Genomic DNA, 26864 nt, shown 5'->3' with positions numbered 1-26864 from the left:
ATGCAATTTATTTAGTTAATTCAGTTAGTATATATTGCTTTTACTCCCCAATTATATGTACCTTAGAGCTGGCAACAGAGTAGTCTTCACAAACATCGCACACAAATGGTAATCAGAATAGCAGAATATGCACATTTCCCTTTCCATCGTCTGAAACTATTATTTAGGGCTGATCTAAGGTCTGAGACCACACTTCAGGGGTTTGTATTCTTCACATTGAAACAGGATTTTCTTTTATGGATTTTAAAAGAAAAGGTAATATACATCTGCAAAGCTGGATACCATGACTTCTGCTGTAGACTAATGAAAAACAGCAATCAGAGTTCATCTCTTTCTTCTGCTTGGCTGTGACACTTTTCAAATGATTAATGACACTAGGAAAAAATTTCTGTGTGCACATCTTCATATAGTGTGGTCTGGCTGAAAAAGTTTGTTGAGGACAAAAATGTTCTTCAGTCATATGTATTTAAGATTTGATATATGTCATACATAAAAAGCATGCTGTGCTACCTGTAAATCCATTTACTAAACCCATCCCCAAGCACTATTAAATTCAAAGTTTCTCTTCAAAGACTGAATTTGATGACTTTGAGATAGTAGCAAAAAGTCTGCTTAAATAGTTGTGGGTTTTTTTAAATCAACTTTGATGGGCATTTTTTGTAAATTCAAGGTTATTTTAAAATTCTTGTGGGATTACTACCACTTTTTTTTTTTTTCTTTTCAAGATACTGTGCTGTTGGAGAGAGTCATATTTGCCTTCATCTTTTCTCATCCTTTCCCTGATAGTTAATTCAGGTAAGCTCTTTAACCCAACTCCTGCTCTTCCATGCAACTAATGCATGTTTTACAGAACTAAAACCAAGTAAACCACAACATTCATGCTATGGCTGTATCAGATAACAAGTATCTAATCCAAAACATATGATGATGATGACCAAATTAAAATACCAGATCTACACACTAAAGCTATGTATTATTTTAGCTCTAATTAACTTCCACAACACCACTTAAACTTATTCAGCATTTAAATTGAATACACATTAAAAGACTGTTGCATCATAACTATTCTCACTCCCTTTATGATCAAAGCCCAAGTATAAAATAAACATTTTATATGCTTGAATAAATCTACTTTCAACTGATGTAAAGGGGAATACAAAGTACAAAGAACAGAAAGTTAAGACACTAATATTGCTATTTATTTAAACATAAAATACACACCCAACAAAAAAGACCACATTAATAATCTTGTACATAGCAAGCAGGAGGAAGAAAAAAGAATCTATTTGACAGACTTTTTCCTGTGATAGGCTTAAAGAAGAAAATATGATTTTAGCTATATTGTGTAACACTGGAAAAAATAAATAATCACATACTGTAAACTACTAAGTAGTCTGTCAAATGCACATTTTTGCACAAATATTCAGTGTCGGCACTGTGATCATTTTGAACATAATGAAGTGCTTCTTAAAAATCAAATAAAATTGTGCAGTTTAAAAATTTTTGTTTGTTTGTTTTTTGGGGGGGTTGTTTGTTTGTGGGCTTTTTTGGTTTTTTTTCTTTCTTTTTTTTTTTTTTTAGAAACACATGCAGAAATAATAAAAAAATTCCCTTCAGGTAAATCCCAACCACTCAGGTATAGATATGGACTGTCATTTGCAATTGCAAACATCTGAGACAAAACAACATTTTTATGGCAACTAAGAATCTTATCACCATTGTTAATTATAATACAGTACAGGTAGACATAACAAATGCACAACACAAGAAATACATGGTGCAGTTGTCTTAAAATTCCCAGCCCCCAATACTGAAAGGGCATTAACAGGGTTCTGCTCACTTTATTAGCAGTTCATCTGCTTTTTTTAAAAATAATGCTAATTTATCTTGTAAGACCAACAGTAGGAAGGAAGCAACACTATCCTACCTTTACTCCATTTATCTTCTGTAGATTAAAATGATTCAGTCTAAACAGAACATAGTATTTCCACAAAGAAAAGTTGACAACCGGATTTCCCTGAGGATCAACTGTCAACTGTTCAATGCGATGCATCTGGGCTAATGCATTGAATTGCTGCAGCATCATGAGATTTGTCTCCTTAAACTTCAGGTGCTTAAAAAAAAGTCAAACCACAATAAATTCAATAAGGAAACAATAAAGAGTGAACACTAATATTTTCAATGTTTCAAAAAGCAGTGATACTACTTGAACAATGTTTAATTCTGCAAGTAAAGCAACTGCAACATCCACACATAAAAATAAGTACAATATATGTTTTTAAATATTCTGCTTTTTTTGCCCATGGCAGGCTGGCATTCAGTCATATCCTGCTCACTCTTTGAACCATGCCCTACACTAGTGCTCCTATGAGCACAATGTATTTGGCTACACGGTAGCATTACTGAAGGAAGGGGAAGGAGGAAAAATTGATGGTGAAGATAAAAATTTAGCTGAGATTCTGCTACGCGCCCCCCCCCCCCAAGAATTTCTCCCCCAACAACAGAACAATTGCTTCACTGAGATAGATAAATTTGTCTTAAGTTCCCCATGAACTCAATTAAACCATTAATTTCTGTTATACTCAAAACATTAATAAGAATCAGGAAGCTCAAGAGGCATATCATCTGAGCAACAAGTTGCTTTATATATGTTATCACTATTTTACTATTTGCTTCAAACAACTGATCTAAATGTCCAAGAAAAAAAATAGAAAAAAAAAAGTAGTACTAAAGGGACATCTCACTTATGTTGTTTTGCTTCATCAAGAACTGAGGAATTCCAAAGGCTATACTGATTTAGCTAGCTATTCCCTTTGAATTTTACCTCTTTTTATCCTATCAGCTGTTTGATCTTTGAACTCACAACACAAATGAAGGTCCCCTGATACCATGAATCCATAACAGTATTACAGAAGAGCAATACTGTATTTACACATCAGTTTTCCAACTTAAAAGTAATCAGCTAGGTCAAAGGAATTAAGAGAAATAATAACCAGTCTGAAAAGAAAACACCATCCTGTGTGAGAATGTAAATTTAAGTCTTGATTTTTAGGAAGTTTCAAGTTAAAGTTGGCATTATAGGGTAACACCAAGCAAATATGTAATTCACAAACCTATCCATTTATATGAAAGCACTCAAGGGTAACTATACCAAATTAAGGTTCTATTAGAGAATACATTTTCCATAGCTGTTCACATAGCTGAAATCTGAGGCATTCTTACCACAGAATTAGGAAATTTTATCTTCAGTTTTGTTAATGCTTGAACAATTTCATCAAATTCTATGAACATAAAGGAGACTGTGACAATAATTCCAGCTGTTTGAACACTCCAGTTTCGATCCAGGCACTCCAGCGCTCCAGCACCATACAAGCAAAGAGTGTCTCCTTCCACTTCCACTAAATGAGACTCAAGAACAGACAAGCCTTGTACTGCACTGCTCAATATTGTATCAAGAGACCTGTGGAGGAAATAAAAATGCAGTGATATAAATGAGACTATTTTGAGGTAGTAACATCATTCTATTGAATGACAGTCCTTTCATTTATCAAAACCCAACTGTCAAATATGATTGCATTTCTCAGCATTCATTCATTTGCAGTAATTAATCTGGTTCAAAAACATTAAGGGCTGGAAAATTCTCTTTCCATCAAGTAACATTGCAAATGTTCTACTTCTTTGGCAAAAAGGCTCTGGGTGTATTTGAGCTGGATAGGGGCAGAGGGAAAATATTAAATAAAGAAATCATTCATTTAATAATCTGCTTAAAAATTTTAACTCAGAATGGTAATACATTTCATGTTGCTTTAGATATGTAAAAACAATTTCAAACAGTCTATTATTAAAGCAAAGTCACCTTCACATTCTGTTTTCTACATGAAATGTAAAAGTTATGACATGAGTCATCACTTTAAGAACAGACAGTTGCTAAAACCAATCCAGGATAATGCTATTCACAGTACTGAACAGTTATTTTTGTTCTTGAACAAGAGTACTACTCCTTCCTCAAACCTATATGTCCCATTATCGGATCAGGATATCAGGATTCATTATTATGCTTAGAGATGAGAATAATCTTGAGGATTAAACAAGGATAATAAGCCATAACTAATAGGGATGAATAAGTGTTTCTTTAAAATAATGGGATCTTTCCAAGTCACAAGAGCGATTTTAAAATTAAGCAATAAATCCAGGTATTCTCTGCATCTTAACTTCCAACATGATACACTCAGCTGACTGGACCTGTAGTGCACAGAGAATTCAAGATGAGCACAAATCACAGGTTTAGAAAGTTGTGTAAAGATTGTTACTATTTTATTCTTTACTACCTTCCTAGTATTTTTAATCTATTTTGCTTTTTTGACTACTAGTGATCACTTGACTGATCTTTTCTTGACAAAATCAACCAACTCTAAACTTTCACTCTTGGCTGGAAATGTTGAGAGTTCATCACTTCATATGTGAAGCTGTACTTACTAATTATGCTGAATTTCACCTGCCATTTTATTGCTTAGTCACTCATCTTGAAAGTATCTTCTGAAATTCTTCACCATTATACAACACAGTAGTAGATCAATGTCAATTTTAACTTAGAGGGGATTAAAGAACAATAAGGCTTCAAGGCAAAAAAAAGGCAGTGTTATCTACAGCTTCTTAATTTGAAAGCACAGGGCCACATCTTCATTAATCCATTTAAACCAATATAAATTCATGATAAAGATCACTATCACACTTTCATTTCTCTAACCAGTCATAAAAAAGAAAAATTCCAACTCTATGTCTCCAGTTCAGAAAACTAAATGCACTGTAATTTGCATAAGAGAACTATAATATATGCAAATAAAGCACATGGTTTATTTTGTTAACACCTTGGGGAGGTTGAAATTTGATATTTCATTAAACTAACCACTTTGATTTCTACAACATATTCTACAAATCTTAAACTACATAAACTTTCACAAGAACATGGAAACAGATTTTATGCATTATGTTTTACTACTGTAGATTTGACAAAAAAATCCTAACATTTGTGGTCAGGAAACTACAAGGAATAAACCAACTTTAGTCACTGTATCCAGCATAAGCAGAGCTAGAAATACACCAAGATCTTTCCTACAGCTCCGTGGAAAAAGTCTTAATGTTATTTAAAAGCATGATTTCTCAAGCAATGAGAATCTGTTCATTTACAGGATGATGCTCAAGCTACCATAGTTACATTGACTTGGTCACAGGGAATGATTACTAACACTGAATTAAATTGTGAAGAAGCCACAAAGGCAAGAAAGCAGTGGCTAAACATATGTTCAGGGGAAAGCTTTGGAAGCACAAGAAGAAAAAGGATTATAGCAATTTAAAAATACTACGAAAAAAATGTTTCAAAAGATGCAGCACTCTACTGCATATAGAAACCAGGTCTAGCCAATACTAGACTGAAACTCCAATGGGTTCTGTTTGTGAGAGGCAAAGACTTCTTGCCTGCACCTGATATTTCCAGTGTTGATCAGGCACAGCAAGAAGCTGTACTTGCTACTGAATTCATGCAGCCTGTTTTTTCAGTCTTTTGCCTGAGGTAGCCAGGTTGAAAGTGTGCTAGTCTGGTTTTAGCCAATCTAAGGCACACCTTGCTCATTAAATTCTGCATTTGGTTTTTAAATTATATAGAATGCCAGATGGCCACCTTTTAGATGTAAATAAGCAAGCCACAAAGTGCACCACAAAAATAATATAGTTATATTTTAAACCAACAATGCAAAAATTATCTTTGTTTTATTCCTAATATAACTTTTCCTAAGTCAAAGAACTGCTATTGTTAAAATAGCATGGGTATGAAAGGTGTCCAATAAGAGATGCTACTGTTCAAACTAAGAACATGAATTCAACACTCAGTTTATGAAAGGTCTTGATACACAAAGAGGTTACAAACATTTGTAATGCTCATACATCCTCATTTTATTCATTTCAACTGAAGGCAACAATCTAAGCTGTCAAGGAAATGAACAGCCTCAAGAAGGCTCAAGAATTCATATTTAACATTTCTTACAGACATGAAGACCTCCCTTATTTAGCAAAATCACATAATAATTTAGCTTACACAGTCAATGAGTTGCTGTTATATTACTTATTTAATATATATTACTTATTACTAATGGCCAACAGTTTTAATCACAAAGTAAAACATCTTTTCAGGATTAATTTGGATATATTACTTTTGATAATGAAATACGGTGAGCTGTCAGAAGTGAGAAGTAGTAACCTGGAATATAAGACATGAACAAGAAGTATTTCCCAATAAAATACCTGCTTTCTTCAGGAAATACATATGCAGCACTGCCATTGATCTGACAGGGCTCGTTATCTTTATCTTGGTTTAAAGAAGCCACAAGAGCTATTCGATTCTGCTGTATCTCCCACTGACGAGCAATATTACAAATCGTTAACCGTTTCTTTTCCTGAAACAAGATATAAAAGTCATAATAAGTTATGACAGTGCAATATCAACACACTTGTTTGTTCTGAAAGAAATGTGCTGTTTAATCAAAACATTTTAAACGTTTTAAATTGAAGAAGTGATAGTACTGGTTGGTGGTTGTGCATTAAAATCAGTGCACCGCTCTAGTGCTATTTTGCATAACTGCCAGCAAACGAATGATTTCACAAAATTTGCAGTAATAGAAACAAGAACAGTAACATAATACGTCCACAACTCGTGAAAGAATAAAGTTAAATTATTTGTTTAGATAACCACAGAAGTCTCATTTTGACAGGCTGGAGCTGCTTGTAATACTTCTCCCACAAAACAGGGTAGACTGCTTGGACTTTCCTCCATGCTGCTAGAGTGACCCTAGCACTTAAGCTAAAACAGTTAGACAATCGCTGTTAAGTCTTAGTAGTAATTGCAACATACTCTGCATGGGGGAAAAAAGTTATCTTCTGAAAAATGTAAAAAGTCCATTTCATAAAAACAGAAAATGAAATTACCTTTGTGATAAGACACAAGGACTACAACAGATCTAAGTTCAAATATTTTGTAATAGTTTAAGTAGTTTTTATATTCTAGACAGGTCTTGTCAATGAACCACTATTTCAGAAGTCTATTAAGTACTTGTTCTTGTATAGTCATGTAAATTGTGTCAGTTACCTACAATTATAAATGGAGGTTATTATTCTATTGTATCATATAGAGATATATGGTTTAATACATCTAATTTAACATACTTTAAAAGGTTAAACAACAAGGTGCTTTGTAAGAGCTCATGGCCTGGCAACTGAACTCTCATCACATGAAAACTGCACAACATAAATAATATCAAAGGGTAAATTCGTTGTTAGTTTCACTTAATTTGGTTTTTCTGAACCAGATCTCATTCTCTGGAAGTCAGCCATCTCACTGTCAAGGCTACCCTCAATGAAACTCAAACAGTGACTTAAAATTTGAGAAGTATTATAGAGGAGCTTTGCATTAAATAAATTTACATCCACAAAACATGGAGGAAATGAAACCATGATATTCTAAGAATCCTTTAATTTCTCTCATATACTTCAGAACATCACTATTGGAATTTGAATACAGACAAACATCCTGATATTTTGGAATGGACAGGGGGGGAAAGCAAACCCAAATTTGCCCCATATAGTATAAAAAGCAGTTCACAGGCAGCCTGTGTATTTGTCACTAATTTTACCCATAAACAGGGGAAGGGTAAAAGGTGCATATTCTTTGGATGTACTAATGAATATTCTACTTCAATGCTATGAAATTTTGAATTGAAACAGCAATTACTTCTTAGTTTCAAGTTGCAATCACCTCAAATTGGGTCCAAAAGGATCTCAGGCAAGGTAAATCCCCGTCAACAATTATCTCCTTAGAGCATAAGCTAACCACCTTTATCAATTTCTTACCAGTGTTAAAAGCCTGTCTAATATCATAATTTTAAATATCATTACATTAGTTCCTCTATCCTTTAGAAAATTTTGTTGGGCTGATTCAGTTACAAGAAAACAACACAATATTGATTAGGATTTAGAAGGCTGTACCAAAAATCCTGAAAGCTAGAAAGGCTTTATTTGTTTTGAAATTGAACATTTACATTTCTGTTTTAAGACAGACTCTGTGGCTGACGACAAAAAAATCAACACAAAACACCAAGTTTTATTATAGCCCCTTTTTTCGAATAAGGGAAAAAAAAAGCTAGTTTATTTCATATGCCTATGGAGAAAAGCAGGGGACCAGGGTAAACCTAATTTTACAATTTGCAATTAACACTCTTGATACACTAAGTTTGACCTATACTCACTATGCTCCTAGGTTTAATCTACAGAGGTAACACATAACTGTTACCATCATGTTTTTACATAATTCCTTTCACCGTGGGGGAGTTACAGACATCACTGCAACATAGTTCACTAAATGTTCCTCTCAGTACTCAGTGTTGGAGATGTGAAGTGTAAAGCACTAGAAATGAATATTTCTTTGAACGACATAAAATAGTAGATCAACAAAAAAAGCAAGCATTTCATCATCTGTGACTGCTAATTTGTGGAACCTAGGTATTACCTTAAGAATAAAGAACAACTGCATATAAATGTTTCACTGTAAAACATTTAATACCTACAAGCAAATCCCTCATGCTGCAGCTATTAGAGTAAACACCATGATCTGTCTCATTGACTGATAATGAAGATAGATCTACTAGGCTTTAAATGTTGATAAAAATTATGTCCATAATTGTCTATAATGGACACTGAAAGTACATGGAAACTACTTTAAAAGTTTTCCTCTTCTGAAAGTTTTTCCATTTTAAAGAGCTCAAAACTCTATTTCACATTCAATTGGCCCAGAGTGTTATGGTGTTAATCTCGTTAGACAACACTAAGCGCCCAACTTTTACAGACGTCAGTGATGACTGGGCTCCATGTCACAGAAAGTAGGGGAAGTTGAAATAGTCAGCATTTTCTTCCAATCACATTTACAAAATTCTGTTTGTTCTGCAGGGTGAGGGTCTCCTCATAACCTCAACAACTGTACAGCTCTACTGCTTTGTTAGCCCTCAGCTGTGGGCTGCTGGATTCCTATAGAGCTTTGGAAACTTCCAAGAATTCATTTTACAAAAAGCAAATTTTAGAAGTATGAAGATTCTGCTACCAATAACTACTTCTTGTTCCAGTAAATAGTAAGTTCAGCCTCTATTCTCAAACTTTCTCAGAGGAGTGAGTTTTAAGCAATAAAAAAAATAGTCTGGAAAAAGAGAGATGAAGAAACTCTGCTGCTAGGGTAGACAAGTATCAGCAAGGGAAAAACAAGAGATGTCATTGTGGAAATTAACTTCTTTGATGCAGGAATACAGGAAAACAGCAACTGTTTGCTACTGAATGAGTGCTTATAATTTCATTTACACTGTGTATAGTTTAAGGAATTTTGGAGAAAAGTGACAGCAACAAAAATTGCAAAACATAATTCTCTAAATATTTTCTTCAGATTTAACTATGAAGAAAACCCAGTAGTTCGCAACTTTTTTCACTGGACATTGTATCTATGAGCAGATATGTTCCTTTCAATTCAAATGTGTGGAACAGGGAAAAAGAAACCATAATCGTAACACAGAAGATATTTACAAAGGAAAGATATACAAAATCACTGATTCATGCAAAAGATATTGGTATTGGCTCTCATGCCACTCAGCTACTTGAAGGTAATAAAGACACCTTGATTAAATTTAATGTTGAAGTCTAAGTAATAATGGCATTATACATTAAAAATGTATTTTTTCCTTCTAAGGGAAATTTCCATTAGCTAAATGCACTGAGAAATCTTGGCCATCAAGACAAGCAATCCCTCTGCTCCAAGGAAACATCACATCAACAGTTAAGAACATGAACTACAAATAAACACCTACTTTTTTTCCAGTCCAAAGACACAGTTAGCTTTTCAACGGCATAAAATAACACCATATGTGAATATTATTTACTAACTCCCATTTCTTTATGTTACTAAGAACTGACACCAAAACTTCAAACCTGAAGAGACTTTAAACACATCAGTATGTTACGGGGCGGGGGGAAGCCAAACTACAACACTAATAAAAAAAAAATATAAAAACCACAAAACAAACAACAACAACCACAAAACAAACCCAAAAACTCTATCTAAGACTTCGATATATTGTTGTTGTTGTTTTTAAACAGAAAATCAAAATATACATGGATACAAATATACAGGAAATCAAAGTATATTCTTAGGCACTAGACATGGAATTCTTCCCCCACCCCTTCATATATTTAGGTTCTTGGGTTTGTTTTTTCTTATATACTTAGAACACCTTTTAATATACTGTTAACATTCTGTTTGTGTCTATTTTTCAGAGCTGTATACATTTGCTACACTTCTTACAGCCTCCTGCAACTACTTTCAATCTAATCCCCTTCATGAAATATTTTACCTAGGCAACTTAACAATATGGATACATGAAAATTGTTTGATTGTTTGTTTGACTGCCAAATTGAAAGAGCTTTTTGTATAACCATTACTAGATGACAAAGAGTTTTAGGCACTTTTTTCTCCAAAGAAAAATGATTTGGAGACAAATGGCAATATTCACACAACAAATGGAATGCAGACACTCTTTGATCCTTGAACTTTGGTCTCCTATTAGCAACATAGGTCATTTACTCACCAGCTCCATAAGAGTATTCTGGAGTGCACCTCAGTCTCCCCTGTTAGAGCTATTCCATCTCATGTATATAAGCATTAACCAGGCCAGGTGGTCTGGTAGATAAACGTTCTTCTGAAAAAGAAGACAGCTGGAGTCCAGCTCCTGCACTGATGACTGCTCAACTCTTTCCACAAAAAGGAACAACTTCAACAGGAAAGAATTAAGGAAAAACTACTTCAGAACACCCTGCATGGCAGCAGTGAGAGCACTCACCTGAAATGGGGGAGACCAAGTTCAAAGAATTTTAAATCACTGAAAAGTCCTTTACCTTACTCTGGATTTACTTTATCTCTGACTCATGAAAATGAAGTTTGCCCTCCTTTTACATATATCACACTCATGTATTCAGTATAACTTGCATAGTTCACTGAAGAGAGTTTCAATTGTGGAGTGCACTGTTTAAGCTATAAAAGTTTAAAGAGATAAAGGTATATGGGGATATGCAAGAACTACAGCAAAAAATATTAGGATATAGATTATTGCTGTAAACTGGTTTACAGTAGGCTTAGAACAGCCATAGAAAATACCTTAAGCAAGGTCTGTTTATGGCTTTCACGCTTCCTTTCTTCCTCTTTCCTTGCTGCAACAGATGCCATACGTCTTTCTTCTTCCTGGATGAAAAAAGAAACAACTTCATAAAAGGAGAAATTAATCAGGTTCGGAGAAGTATTACTGATAAATTATTAATATATTTTTGTGGTAGTATTTGAAATGTGAATTTTAATACAATTTTAGGATTTTTAACATTTTAATGTTTCTAAATATTATTAAAACCCATAAAATTGGTGATTATAAATAAATCAAGAAATACAGAAGAAATAGATAGCTTTATCTTCAGTATTTGTATCTGAGTAGGTATTTAAAACTAGTATTTGTAAAGGTCTTTGAAAAAGTATAAAGCATATGGTGAGTATGACAGTGAAAAAGAACATTTAAAAATATAACTGTGCATTATATATTCCTATCTTTGTAGTGGTTTTTGTAATTAGTAATTTTTTTGTAAGGAAAGACAGAGTGAATGAGCTTAATTCTATTTATGCTCAGATCATAATCTAAGATTGATTTTTATCATTCTAAACTGTTTCCAGGGGCTTACTTTTCTCAATCAGCAACAGAACTTTAGAAGAAAAGAATATTTTCAAAGTTAACTATAGTACATTAACATTGTTTCTCATCAATATTATTACCTATTCAAGAAGAATTTTCAAGAAGAAAGCCACTGATTCCTAAATAATGAAAGTCATGTAAGTGAAGATGCTTAATTTTCCTGGTACATCATGTAATACTGCAGTACACCCATATTAGGTTGAATGCTCCCTGTTTACAGAAGTCTAAACATTCTCACAGCACAGTATTTTTAGAACATATATTTTCCAAGTAACAAAAGAAATGTTCACTATGAAGTAAAAAGTGTAGAGTCCTTCCAACACAAATATTTGGGAATCATACTTTAACTTATCTTGATTTACTTCACATGCCATTTGGGTGTTTCTATTAAAGTATCTTCCCAGAACATACGGAAAGTGTTTTGATTTCCCTCAAAATAGAAAGCTCCTGTCCTAACCTGTTCACTTTCACTTTCCATAAAGTTATGTGTTAAGAATATTAACAAACATAAATGAACAGAAAACATCATCAACCATGAAGACATATTGCTATGTAAAAATTTCTATATAAATAAAACATGTTATGTTTAGAGCATTGCAAGAACCCCTAAGCACATGGGTGAATGCTGACTGGAAAGTAAAATACAACAGGAACTTCACACTTCGCATCGCTATTACATTTTTAGGAAAATAACTTCCAAAGCATAAGTAGTTAGGTTCACACAGCAAACTTACTCTTATCTGTGTACAGCCCCCCTGAAACCCATGGATTTTGACATCCATGTTTTGTTGGCGCCTCCTCAGCTACTGGGCTTTTCAGTTTTTCCTAACCAGGGTATTACCAAGGGACTGGTATCATAGAATTACAGAATTATCCAGGTTAGAAGAGACCCAAAAAGGTCACTAGTCCACATTAAAGGAAGATCAACAATAAATAATTAAATAAAGCCACACACAGATACAGGCAGCCTTCTAGATCCCAATACAACAAAATGCCACACAATAAAACCCAATACCTGAATGGGAAGGTTCAGGGTGAGGCTGTGAAAATCATTAAATAAACCCCATACAGGTAATATGCCACAAATATGAATCTAGAATTAATAATGCAAAACAAAACCGTACTGTTTCTCAAGATACAATTCAAAATGTTAAGAACTACAAACATTATTCTTATGACAGCTGCTTATCCCAATTACATGTCACAGCATACTAAGTTTGTGTTTACTTTAAAAAACATGAAGTCAAAATAAAGTATGAATACTAGCAAACTACATTAGTGATATCCTTCTACAGAAAGTGGGTTAGATTTGTTTCGGATTTTTTTTATTTTCTGATTAAATCTCTTTATTTGACCTTGCATTTATGTTTTTTAACTTGGCTTCCTAAAGAAACAAGCTTTTTACAATTTTGGTGTCTTAGTCTTCTCTAATGACTTTTCAACACATAGAACATATTAAATAACTTAAAGTATGTTTAGAAGTATCAAATTAATTTTTTTTTTGTTCCCTAGAAGCTTGATTATATAAAATTGATATGTAGAAAGAAATGTAAACTAGTTTTCCCACCAAGGGAGAGGAAGCAGAAATTATCCATTCTATTTGGCAGAAAACAGCTGGCCAGTCATCAGACTCAACTCCAAGCTGAGGTATTGTTGTCTTTCGCACTGGGAAAGGTGAGAATTAGAGAACAAAATGACACTAATCTATATGAAATTAGCCTTCGTTAATTTTATTCCTTTCAAAACAACTTAAATTTTTCTTCAAGCTTTAACACAAACATCCACAAAGTTCCCTAACTGAGTTTTCTCTCAGCTTCCACAAATGTCTCTTCTTACTCTATCTTCCTTCTCAAAGCCTTCCCTTAATCCAGTTCAAATGTGTTCTTCATGACACTGTCTTCCATACATGAGGGTCTACTGCCCTCATTCAAGTCAGTCCAGTACTTTCCCTGCCAACACCATCTCAACACAAAGAATGAAATGAACTAATGCAAATTACATTCTAAAAAAAGTCTTAACTGAATAAGACTTTTTTTTTTAATCAAGAGTTTATCCTAATTACAGACATTTAAAAAATACTATTTCTTTTACAAAAGAAATTGCTCAGCCTAAATAGAAAATACATCCTTGTTTTACTCAGTATTCATAAAGGCAGAATGACAGAGAAAATACCTGAATAAAGGTCAAGGGCCAAATTTACTTTTTATGGAAATCAAATCCGTATACATTTCTTGATTAATCTTACACAACACATGCAATCAATCTTGAAATACACAACACCCCCCCAAAACCCCAGAAAACCCACAAAGTGATAAAACAAAGGCCTTAATAACTTTGCCACAATTCATTTTTACTATTACCCTTTCTTCTCTTTTAGCTCCAGCTCTTTTGAAATTCTTTCTATCTCCCTTATTCTTTGTTTCCCCTCATTATTCTACTGCTATTGTCCATAACTTTGTTTCATCTTTAAACCAAACTTTGCTGGGCAAGGAGGGGGATGCTTTTCCAGAAGGTTGAAGTGCTAGATCACTACAAAAGGACTTGGATGTCCTCTTGTATATTGAAATTTCCTCCATTTATTAGTTTAAAAACTTACTAAATGGCGAAGAAGCCATCAGAGAGAGAGAGGAATATACTTCCTAAAGAAGCATAAATCTCACTTTCTGCAATGAGATTTTGAGGCTGCAGGTTTACATTCTCAGTGTGAAGCAACAGTAGCAACAGAACACAAGAAGAATAAGGCACATTAAAGCTATTACCACCCTTATAAAAACTTTCCATTAGAGCTGTAACAGAACTGTATGTGTAGCTTTGGCATGCTGATAGCTCCCCCTGCTGCTACATGAGCACATAATGATAGGTTCGGCCAAAATCTATGTCACCAGTCCTTTAAGAGGTAACATCCAGCAAGACCTGAGAAGGATCCTAAAGAGACCTCAGCGGAATGCACATATTATTCCTCACTACTGCTTTACTATTAGTCAAACAAGTACTTTTTCAACAAATGATACCATTTAAGTCACAGGAGAAAAAGATACTAAGTTAGCACACAAGGAATGCAGCATTTCATTTCCGTAGTACATCTACTTTAAGATTATTCAAATAATTTTACTATAGATTAGAAACAGCTATAGTATACTTGATATAAACTACTTCAGGTAACGAAAAAAAAAAAAAGAAGAATACAAAGAATGGCCTGGAATATACATTTAAGCTTTCAAGTCATAAGAGACTCAACACAGTATGCTTAAAATACACAAAATTCAGCTCACTTATACTTGCAGAAAGCAGGCTACTTTTCGTTACGTATACCAAAGAGGCTGACTTTACACAAGAATGAAGTAAGAATGTAAGGATGTTTCTAGTAAAAATATAGCCATACAAAATAGCAAGCACAAAGTTTTTGATGAATTGTTCTTTAAGTAATATTTGACAATGAGATATACCTCCATTTTTTACTTTTAGTATTAATCTAGTATATTTTCACAAGACCTGATTTAAGAGAGAGGATTATGATCCATAAGAATGACTCCAGAAGTTCCCAAAGTATCTTATCTTCAAGTGGAAAGAAAAAAAAAAATTAGGGATTCATCCCTAAAAAACCCAGAATACTTCACAGTAGTAGAACCTACTCCCTGATCAGCAGAGATAATATCTAAGCAAATAATCAAAACAAAAACACAACTCTCTTACTTTAAGAATCCAAAACCTATAAAACCTCAGTGAAAAGCAGCAAAAGTTCTACTGTTAAAAATATGCAGCTTGTCTTTCAATTTGGGAACCACAGTACATTTAAAAAAAAAAAAACAACTATTACTATATATACACACACATTTAAATATATATACTCTTAGCAAATTCTGTTGAGAAAGTGTATTTAAAGAGATGGATAGCAAGTGTTCCTGGTTAAATAATTTCTCAGTAAGGAATATGTACACATTTCATTCATATTTTAATATTTTATTACATGTCTGCAGACAGTATCTGCTTACTGCTACGAAAGACTGGAGGAAAAAGTGATAAGTCACAGCTAAACTGTAAGTGCCACTGGATAGGTCCACTTTTGAAAAAGTTCAAACTACAACACACATTCAGAAAGTTTCAATGCCCAAAAAAACAACCATTTTACTATGTTAACCAAACAATGTAACTGACTACATACGCAACCTGAGCCTGCTTTGACTGTAATACACTTCAGTTTCACATAGGAATATTTCATTGAGCCATAGATCAAGTCACATTCGTCCACCTTAGTTCTGAGGTAAAAGTATAACTGTTACAGTTACTGATGGTTAATACAGGTGACAGACACACAGTAATCTGTCCAGCCACTGTAATTCAGCCCCCTCCCCACTCTTTAAGCCTCTAGATTGATCTATGAAAGTTAGAGAAATAAAAGATTTCCACTGAGTTTATGTTTTAGATACACAGTGCAAAGCAGATGGGTTTTTCAGCTGAAAAATCATCTTCTAGTGTGGACAATGAATAAGTGTTTACAGTCGTACAGTGAAACTCATTACAGGTGACTAACCTCCACTATTTCACCACCACTGGGTCCATGCCACAGTGGTTTCAGAGCTTAAATCTTACATTCAGAAATGGTTTAGGAATGAGATGGCCTAAGAAAATACCAACTTCCCCACGGGTCAGGGTTTAAAAGTTGTTATAACATGATATAATCCCTTGAATAAAGGCCAATCTGCCCTAATATTAAGAAATATTAGAACAATTACAATGCAAAAAAAGTTTTATCCCAAGTGCAGAGTATTTGACTTTCATGGCAGCTATATGTTTCTGAATAATTCCCTAAAGCAGAGGCAGTTACCACCAGACTTTTGCTCTGAGGTTCCCTTTCTCCAGAGAATCCCACAGAAAAGGCCTAGCACCAAAGAGCATACGTCTTCTTGAAAACCAACATGAATAAAGCTTCAAAGTCTCTTACAAACTTGTGAAAATATCTTTCAGATTTTATTCTTTCTTGAAATAATTTTTTTGTCTCAGTGAAGCCAGCAAGTAAAAGAAAAGTTAAAAGAAGATGTAACAATTGTGTAAAACTCAGTTCTTGAGGAGAAGAGCTGCTAAACAGGTTAGGGAAGAATTCCTAGTCAGAAAGAACCAACATCCTGGTCCAACTCTCAGTTCTTTACAAGACAAAGCAACACTTAAGTTCAAAATGGTCTGGATACTGTCCTGGTTTCAGCTGGGATGTAGTTAACTGTCTTCCTAGTAGCTGGTACAGTGCTATGTTTTGAGTTCAATGTGTGAAGAATGTTGATAACACTGATGTTTTCAGTTGTTGCTCAGTAGTGTTTAGACTACAGTCAAGGATTTTTCAGCTTCTCATGCCCAGCCAGGGCCCCTGACCCAAACTGGCCAACAGTGTATTCCATACCATGGGACGTCCCATCTAGTTTAGGAACTGGGAAGTGGGGGGGGGAGGGATTTCACCGCTCGGGGACTGGCTGGGGGTCGGTCGGCGGGGGGGGGGGAATTGGCCTGCGCATCATTTGTACATTTCAATCCTTTTATTACTACTGTTGTCATTTTATTAGTGTTATCATTATCATTATTAGTCTCTTCTTTTCTGTTCTATTAAATCGTTCTTATCTCAACCCAGGAGTTTTACTTCTTTTCCTGATTTTCTCCCCCATCCCACTGGATGGGGGGGGAGTGAGTGAGCGGCTGCGTGGTGCTTAGTTGCTGGCTGGGGTTAAACCACGACTGATGAAGAAAAGATCCTATAAGTGTAATTAGGGTTTAGGTATATTAATTGAGCGAGAAAAAGCACACACCCAACATTGTACTTCAATTCCCCCCACCAAGTTACATTTACCCTTACATCCAATGGCAACAGCATGTTGCATTACCAGGCAGAATAGCTGGATTTGGCATTGCCAACTCTCTAATTTTATCACAAATCTCATGATACTCGTTATTTTTCTTAAAATCCCTGTTTAAGTCATATGACTATCTGGGTAACACAGATTTTACTGAAGAAAACATATAGCACCTTCTACATGGAGAATATGTTAAAGTTCAAGGCTTAAAAACCAGCGGGCAAATAAAAAGAACGCAAAACACATTCTTTTTACAAGTAGATTTATGAGCAGCACAACTGGTGAAGCCTGGTTTTCTATGGCTTTTTGTCTTGTGGTTGATTCTCTGATGTTTAACAAGGTGTGAACCCAGATTAAGTTTTTCCCATGGCTGTGCATTTCTAATAGCTTTTTACCTATACGGATCCCATAGAGCCTCAAAAGGAGTTTGAGCTCTTCCTACAGTTTTTCCCATCACTGAGAGTTCTACCAGGATCCCTTCACCTCTTGAGAAGGGGCTGGGGGAGGGAGAAGGGAGAGGTGTTTTCTTTATGTGACTCAAGTTTCTGAAATAATACTGAGAAAACGATCTTTTTAAAAGCAAAGCAATTAGCAAGTATTCAATTAAGTCAGTATAAATTCACAAAAGAAAAAAACAACCCAACCCATAGAATACCTGCAAACAAACAAGTATTTAGTATTTTCAATGCTGGAAGTAACTCATGTCCCAAAGCACTTTATTTTTAAGATTAAAATGTTTTCCACACACATGTTATATTTTACATCATAATTGGCTCTATTTTGTACTCACAGTGGATTGGCTACAGGACAACAGGATAGATGGTAAAACAACAGGTGCAATTTCTAATGCAGTACAGCCTTTGCACAAAGCAAATGAGCATTTAAAATAGGGTATATGTATCAGCACCTGGTCAAAAAAGGTAACACTGCAACACTGTTGCTTGTAAAGCATATTATATTCCTTATCTTGCTTGGCTGCATTACTCTTGTAAGAAAGTTACACTTACATGTCACTTAAGTAGACACAGCAGAAATAGCATGGCTATTCCTATATTAAGAGATAAAATAGTTGACTTAATGGTAATACCCCCAGTGATTGCCCTTCGTCCTCTACCTTACAGTGTATTTTCTGCAAGTCCTCTCTTCCTTATCAGGGTTACTTGAACTTGAGCAGCAGAAACAGAAATGAATGGGGAGAGTAGGTTCAGTAAGGAAGGGAGAAATACAGACAAAACCAGAAACAGTGTGATCACCAGGCTTCCTTAGGGAGGCAGACTAAAGAAACCAACAAGGTTTTTAAATGAAAGAAATTACCAATAGCACCAGTTTTAGGGTAAACAAACTATTCCTTTGGAAGAACTGTGCTGTTCCTTTTCAGCTATACAGCAAACCAGCAAAGACTGTGTTTAGAAAGCCTTAACCAAAAGCTTTGCAGGTTCTCTCATGTCACATGGCAATTGATCACACCGTACTTACTAATGAAGAGTTTTAAGCATTTAAAAATAAACATGTTAAAATGAAGTAAAAAAGCACACCCTTATATAATACTGAACAAAAGAAAAAAGGTTAGTTTTAAATATTGTAATGTCTATAATACCATTCAATTCCATACTAAATTAAGAAAAAATGGTGGTATTCTTAATATACATATATACACAGAAACCCCTGCATTTTACTTCTGAATTTAAGTACCTAGTAAGTTTGACGAAAACAGAAATTTCTTACTGTGATTCTCTTCATATCTAGCTGTCGGAGCTGCATCATATGATGGAGAACAGTGTGTTTGTACCATGTCTCCTGAGCTATCGGATTGCCATCAAGGGTGATATCTGACAAAGATGAGGAATCAGCAAGGCACAGAATATCCTCAAAACTGTAACCAAAAAAGTTTAAAGTTTTAATGTCATAGAGTAGGAATAATTTTGAGATGGAAGATTTTATTTCTTAAGGATAGAACATTAATATTTACCTGTACTGGAAAAAAACCACCCATCGATATTGTGTATGATAAATCAAATTAGAAGTATTTCGAAATACCAACAGCTCCTGCTGTTAAATTTTTTTAATCTCTTCACATACAGGTAAAAACAAGAGATGCAGAATAAGGAGAACTTGTAACTATGGGAATATAGTTTCACCTAAAAACCCCTTAAAATAGGATACATACCAACTCATATTCAAAAAAAAATAATACAAGGTGTATTTGCCATCAAAGCCAGCATGAAAACCATGGAAAAATACAAGAAAAAAGCCAACCACAAATACCACAGAATGATCCTGGGTGTTTGCGACATCATTAAATATTGGAAGAAAAACAATTACAAAAGCATCATATTTTCTTCAAAACAGATGTGTCTGTTGTTCTGAGTTCAGTCTACAAACACTAAAAAGTTGGCTTTTTAGACAACATCTGATTCGGTTTCCTGACAAAAATAACTGGCCTGTGTAAAACGTATCTAGACATGCACAGCCTGTATCATGTTCCTTTCATTGAAGATGGAATGTGAAAAGAAAGCAGCTGACTCAGATAAATAGTATTTTAAACAGAGAACTGTTTAACTTCATTTCAAAAAAGCTGAACAGTTATAAAGTAAATATGACTCCCCTTTTAAGGAATTGATTAAACTGTATAAATGTGCAACCATTCACCCATCTTCATGTACTTTGGCCTCCAAAAGTTGAGCCTGTGTTATGAAGTAAGTTCAAGTGGAAAGTATGAAATAAATGGACTTGTTACTTTTGAGAATGAAGTTAAAAAAAATCTGAAAATTAAAAAAAAATCATTGATCACAAAAATATAATCACTTTACTAGATAAACAAATACTTAATGACATTCTGAAATAAGAGACCATTTCTGAAGTGGATAAAATGGAATTACTGCCTTTGTTTAATATTCTGAAAATCTTGCTGATTGTATCAACTGATTATAGTTGTTCTCAGTCTTGGTGGCAGGAAACGTCTTCCTCCACTAATACTTGGAAGGATACCAAACCCTAAGTAGGCCCTGAACTTAGGGATCAGAAATCACATGCAGTACAGATGTTCATATTTAAGATTGTCATTTAATAAACTGGCAACTACCTTTATCACTGGTATCGCTCAACTTTCAAGAACGCATACAATAATCTGCTGAGGACTAACATTCAGCTGCAAAGGGCTTCTGATCTACCAGGATGTCAGATTTTAAAATCAGATATCCCTGAAAGATTCTAGGTATTAGGTAAAACAATTTCTGCAACAACAATACATACAGATAAAATATAAAGATAGTATCACCAAATAGCAAACAGTCTCAACCAGCAGAATAAAGGCCTGGATACCAACATAAGCTAGTAGGAGTAAAGAAAGAAATCACCCAATACAAATCTCAAAAAACCCAGTGCAATTAATACAGCATGCAAGTAACTTCTACATGATATACCCAACAGATGCAGCAGAATGACAGAGTGAAGTGGAAGATACTACTACCTTTCTGCTTAGTGTATTAAAACAACATAAGAACTGATGGAGAAAATCAACTAGATACAGATTCCAATGAAGGCAGTGAAGGTGCTTAGCATATCTGAAGAATTGGGTGTTCTGTACACGTGGTTAAGATGACAAGTTTGATTATCATTTTCTGCTTCTTTTTGTGATCCTGTTTCCCTTCCATAATACGGCCTGCGTAACCACATTTTTGGAAGATCAGGCTGACATATTACTTAAAATACATACTGAATATGTCCTGAAGATAAAAGATAATCTTCCCAAATGACACAGAAGTTAGTAAAGCAAACTTGTAAACATGTTAGAATAAGAAAACATAACTGAAATTCCATTGGGCTAGAATAGATTTTGCTTGACAAATATGAAAATTTTCTGGTCTTCAAACTTAGTTTCAAATACTGTAAATATATTCATTAAAAGCATGAAATATATTTACTTGAAGCACTTCCCACTAAACATTTAACCAAACAGTACTTCTGCCATTACATATGATTTACAGATTTTTAATAAAACCAATCTCTTCAGGAAATGACAGAAAAGTTGAAAGTTTGCTAGTGTTTTCAAGACCTTCCACTTACACATACTGCTGTGCTTTGAAATTCTCAGTGCTTCAGCATACCAGAACATTCATTCTGGAACTAAAACAGATGTGCTTGCTTTATCCTGCTTGTAGCTGCCCTATTAGCAGCTCGATTTTAGAGCAAAACAGTAGGCAAAATAGCTATGTTTTCACATCTTTGTATACATGTATTAAAACCAGAGCTTTAGAAATTCAGTGTAGAAAACTTAATGTACTGTACTTGTCACACTGGTATCCCAATCCTAAGCCAAGCAAAGCTTTAATGTAATACTCTTACCAAACAGACTGCATACTTTACAAGCAAGCCTCTGTCTGCTTCCCAGCACGCAGACTGCTGTGACAGAGCCAAGTGGTGACCACCCTACAGGAATCAGAGGCCCCAACTCAATGCTCTCTAGCCTCTGTTCACCACAAAGGAGTCTTTAACCTGCTCATGAAATATAAAGCAGCTGTGGATGATGCTGTTTCAGACTGCCTCAGGCAATCTTCTTGAATGGAATGTCTGCTTCTCTTTCCAAAAGACCTTCTCCTGCAGAAGTCCCAGCAAACTATGGCAAACACCTCTCCTTCCCTGTCCTTCCTTCTTCCTAGATGAACTTATCTTTGCTAAAATGGTAGCTTCAGCAACACAGAACAATGTTTTCTGGAAATCTTTTCAGAATAGATCAGTTTTAAATCTTGTGTGCATGCTCAGATTCCTGCATCCAATTCTCCCCTCTACCAGAGGGGATGCAAACCCCCGCCTCCTGCCTCACACAAGAACATGGCAACTACTAAGCAGCAGAGTATTCTGGAATGCTGTAAGCTCAACCTCCGCCAGCGATACACATTCACGTTTACACATTTAGTAGGCAGGAATAGGACACAAGAACATTTATCCTCTGTTACAGCCTACTTGCTTAGGAAGGCATCAATGACATCAAAAGACATTGTATCAATGACTTTTTTAAAGCATGTTCCATAAAGCGGAAAAGCTCTGGAGAAGATAAGGAAGGCAACATACTCACTACAGTTTGATAGAACACCCGAGAGGGAACTGCATATTCAGAAAACATGCAGCCAAAGACGACGACTTGGGTTTTCCCAGGTTTCTAACCACTACATTACTGTTGAAAACAGATGTTACCACAGTCAACCTTTCATTCCCCTTGTACTGCTTTTGTTCAAGGATTTAAAAATGTATTTATACATTTTCATTCTGCTACGAAAAAAAGGTATTTTCTTGTTTTTATTAGGCTAAGAACAGTCCTTCTCTCAGGTTTTCAATCCAGCAACCAAACGAAGAAAAACAGTTACACGTCCTTGGAGCTTGTATCCAACTTTCTCCGTATGGCTAGACAACATGCCTTACTAAATGAAAAAGCACAACACAGTGCTGACCTGGACAGCAGTGTAACAGTGAAAATATGTATTTTGCTTCCAAGATTAAAAAATGGTCTTCCCTGGTTTCACATTGTGAAATATGAGCAGTAACCCTACCTCTCAATCTCAGTGGCATATCTTTCCTGAGGAAAGAGTTTCTGTAATCTCTTCCCAGTACCACATGACAAATTAAAAATGGGATTTCTCCCCCTTCTTTATAACTAGCTCTAGATAGATAGATAGATAGATATTACCTTCAGCCATCAGGCGTGAATGCCTTCAGTTTGTAACTTAAATTTTGGGGGGCTGAAGCCAGAAGTAGGACTTTTGTTTCAGATCAGCATCAACTTCTACAGTGTTCGATTTTAGCTTACATTATCTTGCCAATACATCCTTTTTTACTAAAAGCTCTGCAGAGAAGCAGCAGCATTCTGAGGCCTCCTCTGAAGCTTGAGGGAAAAAGAACGTCAGTGATTAAACCTATGACAGATTCTCATCCCTTAAATAGTGACAATTTTTAAAAGGCATTCCCAAACTTTTACTGAAATATTAATTCATATATGTCAGTATGTATCAATTTCAGACTCAAGGATTTTTGCTGACATACAAAAATAGGAAGTGGCAAAACTTTCCATGGGAGCACTGCCTCAGAAATGCTACTTCTATTAAAATAATATTTTAATAGAATATTTTAATGAACTGTAACATAAATAAATCCAGGTTTTGGCAATATACTTCATTGTTTGTTTCCATTTGCAGTTTTCTCTATGGACCTACGGATAAATGAATTAGAATATCTGTGCATCAATTTGATTGCCTAAAAGAAAAGTCAGTTGTATAGACACAGCTGTTTCCAAGAAAAATATTTTTTAAAATTACCATATAGCACACAGTCAACCCAAGTAAGTGACTCAAAAACACACAAAATAATTTAAAACGGTTGTAGGAATGTTCAGATGTAGCACAGCAATTCACTAGTATTATGGTTGCATATAACTTCAGTTAGTACAAAGAGTATCAAGCCAAGTATCAAGAGTATACTTTCATATTTGATCATTTTCCTGTTAGAAGACATATCTACTACATAATTCAAGATCAGGAATTAATGGGGGTTTTTAGCCTTCAAAACTACCGTATACAATAAAGGGTTATTACTGCAAAAACCCAAGGTAAATGTGATCATCAAAAGAAGTTTTTCATTTGCTTGTTTTAAAACAATATCTGGTAAACAAAGAGTTAAACTGATCCATCCACCTACCTACCCACATATGTATACAGAATTTATAGAAGAGCAATATCTTTCATTAGACATTACAATTTTATTTTTATACTTATTCCAACTACAAATTGAAACCAAATTATATATTTGCATGAATGTTCTACATAAGTATTTATAGCTTACATGAAAACTAAGACTAGATCTATCAATAGTTCAACTGAAGTCCCAATGAATAAATGACAACAATCATGATAAAGTACCAAGAAGCAAACTACTGATTACATAGTTTGAGAAATCTACTTTAACAACCTCACAGAAAAACGGAAACATTTTTCCTTGTTTGAACACTGTAAAAATAACATGAATTTGCATAAAACAACATGAGAAAGGAATCAGAAAGCTACACAAAATATACCAAGTATATAAAAAGATACAGAAATTACACTGACTGCAGTGATGCTCCCTGATGGCAAGGGAGCCAGCTACTGCAGTCCCCTCATTGTTCTTGCCAAGCCAAGACATTTTTTAGAAAAACAGAAACAAAAGACATGTTTCAATTCTGGAAATTATTCAAGAAAGGCAAAATGCTAAGCCCCTCTCTAGCAGATTAATTAAGGAAAGGGCATATTAAAGTTTCCTGCAGTTCATATCTCATTTTTTTTAAAATGCTTAATACCCATGAGTATTTACAGAGATCTACTGCATTGGTACTTTAAGACCCTAAGGAACACAGACAAGCAGGTTGGAGCTGTCTGCAAAATACATAATGCAGGTCAAATTAAAATGTTCAAGCAGCTATTACAATAAAAGCTTATACTTAGTACAACATTTTACAGAGAAAGCAGATGCCACAAGAACAGCACAGCATTTCCTGTAATTAGAACATGAAGCATCTTTCCCCTATGCCACGTTAAATTATTTGATTCTAAGCAAAGGACACTGGTGATGATTAAGGGATTAAAAAAAAAAAGGACATACCAAACTGAAGATAACACAGGCACTTTTTTTTTTTACATATTGGCACTAGTATAAGTGCAGACTCTAAAAATGCACAAATATGAAAAAGCATAGAAGACAAACATTTCTATCTATTTATAACAAAATGCACTTATTTACTTGAAACTATAGAAGCCCTGCTTTGAAAGTTGAGCTATTCTGCTTCTGCCATATGGTTTGAAAGAGAAATAACCATGAATATACCTTTCAGACTTTATTAATATATGGACAAGTAAAATGCAAGCATGAAATAATCTAATCATCATAAGCAGAACCTGACTCAGCAGTTCGTGTAACTCCATAAATAGAGTGATGGTATGTTAAATATAATATGTGCCTTGTGTAATGTTGCTTTAACAGGTATCTAGTTTAACAGTAAAACAAGATATTTACAAAACTATTTTAAAATTTTGATCATCATAGTAAACAGTACAATAATTTTTAAACTAAAAATGTAAGTTTCTTGGTAGAATACTCATAGTACAACTACATTTAAATGCAAAGGGTTTCAAGAATTTTTATGTTTAAAGTAGAAAATACACAATGGCTTGATTATACCATCTGATAAGTTAGGGGGGGAAAAAATATCTGCACTCATAGTCTTTTAATTTAAATTTTAACAAAATACAGCTCCAATAGGATACTTCAAATTACTGATAGGAAGCAAACTGCTATTTCCCTTACCTAGATATATTGTTGAAGCTGAGGAAGAGACGTTGGAGATGGGGCAAAGTATCCACATCTTTCTAGAAGGAAAGATAGAGGCATAAATTCAGTAGCTGAAAGTAGCTTTTGAACCTCTCTACTTTGCCTGATGAAATACTTTCATTTCTATACGCTATAACCTTGCTGCAACATTGATTTCTGTTGAACATGCAGCTCCACTTCTCCCTAGTGCAGACTGCAAGGGAGTGTTTCAGTGCAGATATCCACTCTGCAGAACAAGCTGCATCACTTGCAAAGCAAATGATGTTAAAGAAAAGAGGATAAGGCTGCTGCTGGTTTCTGAACAGGCTTTTGGGAAATAAGCCAAGGTGCTGTCTCAGCATTTAAGCTGCAGGATAAACACACTGTAAAAAAAAAAAGTTTATTTTGTGACCATGCTAAAATAAGGTTTTTTGAAGTACAATACAGCAGTGCAATTGGCATTACCAAACAGCAGTGACTCTTCTGCCAGAGAATAATCTGAAGGACTCTGTCACCTTTACAATTAAAATTTGTAAGGAAGCATGAGTTTCCAGAACAAGTAATTGTCAATGTAATATATGCCACTAAAGACCTTTGCAAGAAAACTCTAAATAGCAAAAGCTCAAATATTAGTTAAGATGAAACATATCAAGTAAGATCAAACTTCATTTATGAAATATAAATCTATAATGGCCAGTTAGCAGAGCCTGCAGTAATTCTTGTACCATTCAGACTGCACACCTAACCGCTCAGTTAAAAGTCTGCATCTCCTTATCCTACTAAGGAGCATACTCCAACTTGCAAGCAGTGGACTCAAACCTGTTCCAGCACAGGAAAGTGCCACAGGGCTCACTACCTGGATTTTAGCCACCAAAAAAAA

General features: G+C 34.7%; 1 protein-coding gene across 1 annotated transcript in view; it reads right to left on the bottom strand.

Moving 5' to 3' along the window:
* The window catches only part of LRRC49 (leucine rich repeat containing 49), a 52660-nt gene that overhangs the window by 5434 nt on the left and 20362 nt on the right, over positions 1-26864 (bottom strand). Inside the window, exons 8-13 of the mRNA XM_010571750.1 lie at positions 25982-26043; positions 19379-19526; positions 11237-11320; positions 6298-6449; positions 3223-3460; positions 1928-2113 (exon numbers count right to left, since the gene is read on the bottom strand). Of these exons, the coding sequence (XP_010570052.1) occupies positions 1928-2113; positions 3223-3460; positions 6298-6449; positions 11237-11320; positions 19379-19526; positions 25982-26043 (870 nt within the window). The remainder of the gene's footprint in view (positions 1-1927; positions 2114-3222; positions 3461-6297; positions 6450-11236; positions 11321-19378; positions 19527-25981; positions 26044-26864) is intronic.

This window comes from Haliaeetus leucocephalus, unplaced genomic scaffold, assembly GCF_000737465.1.
Source record: "Haliaeetus leucocephalus isolate CR32 unplaced genomic scaffold, Haliaeetus_leucocephalus-4.0 Scaffold339, whole genome shotgun sequence".
NCBI lineage: Eukaryota > Metazoa > Chordata > Aves > Accipitriformes > Accipitridae > Haliaeetus > Haliaeetus leucocephalus.
Note: the sequence above shows the minus strand (reverse complement) of the source record. Positions and strands in the feature narration are given on the sequence as shown.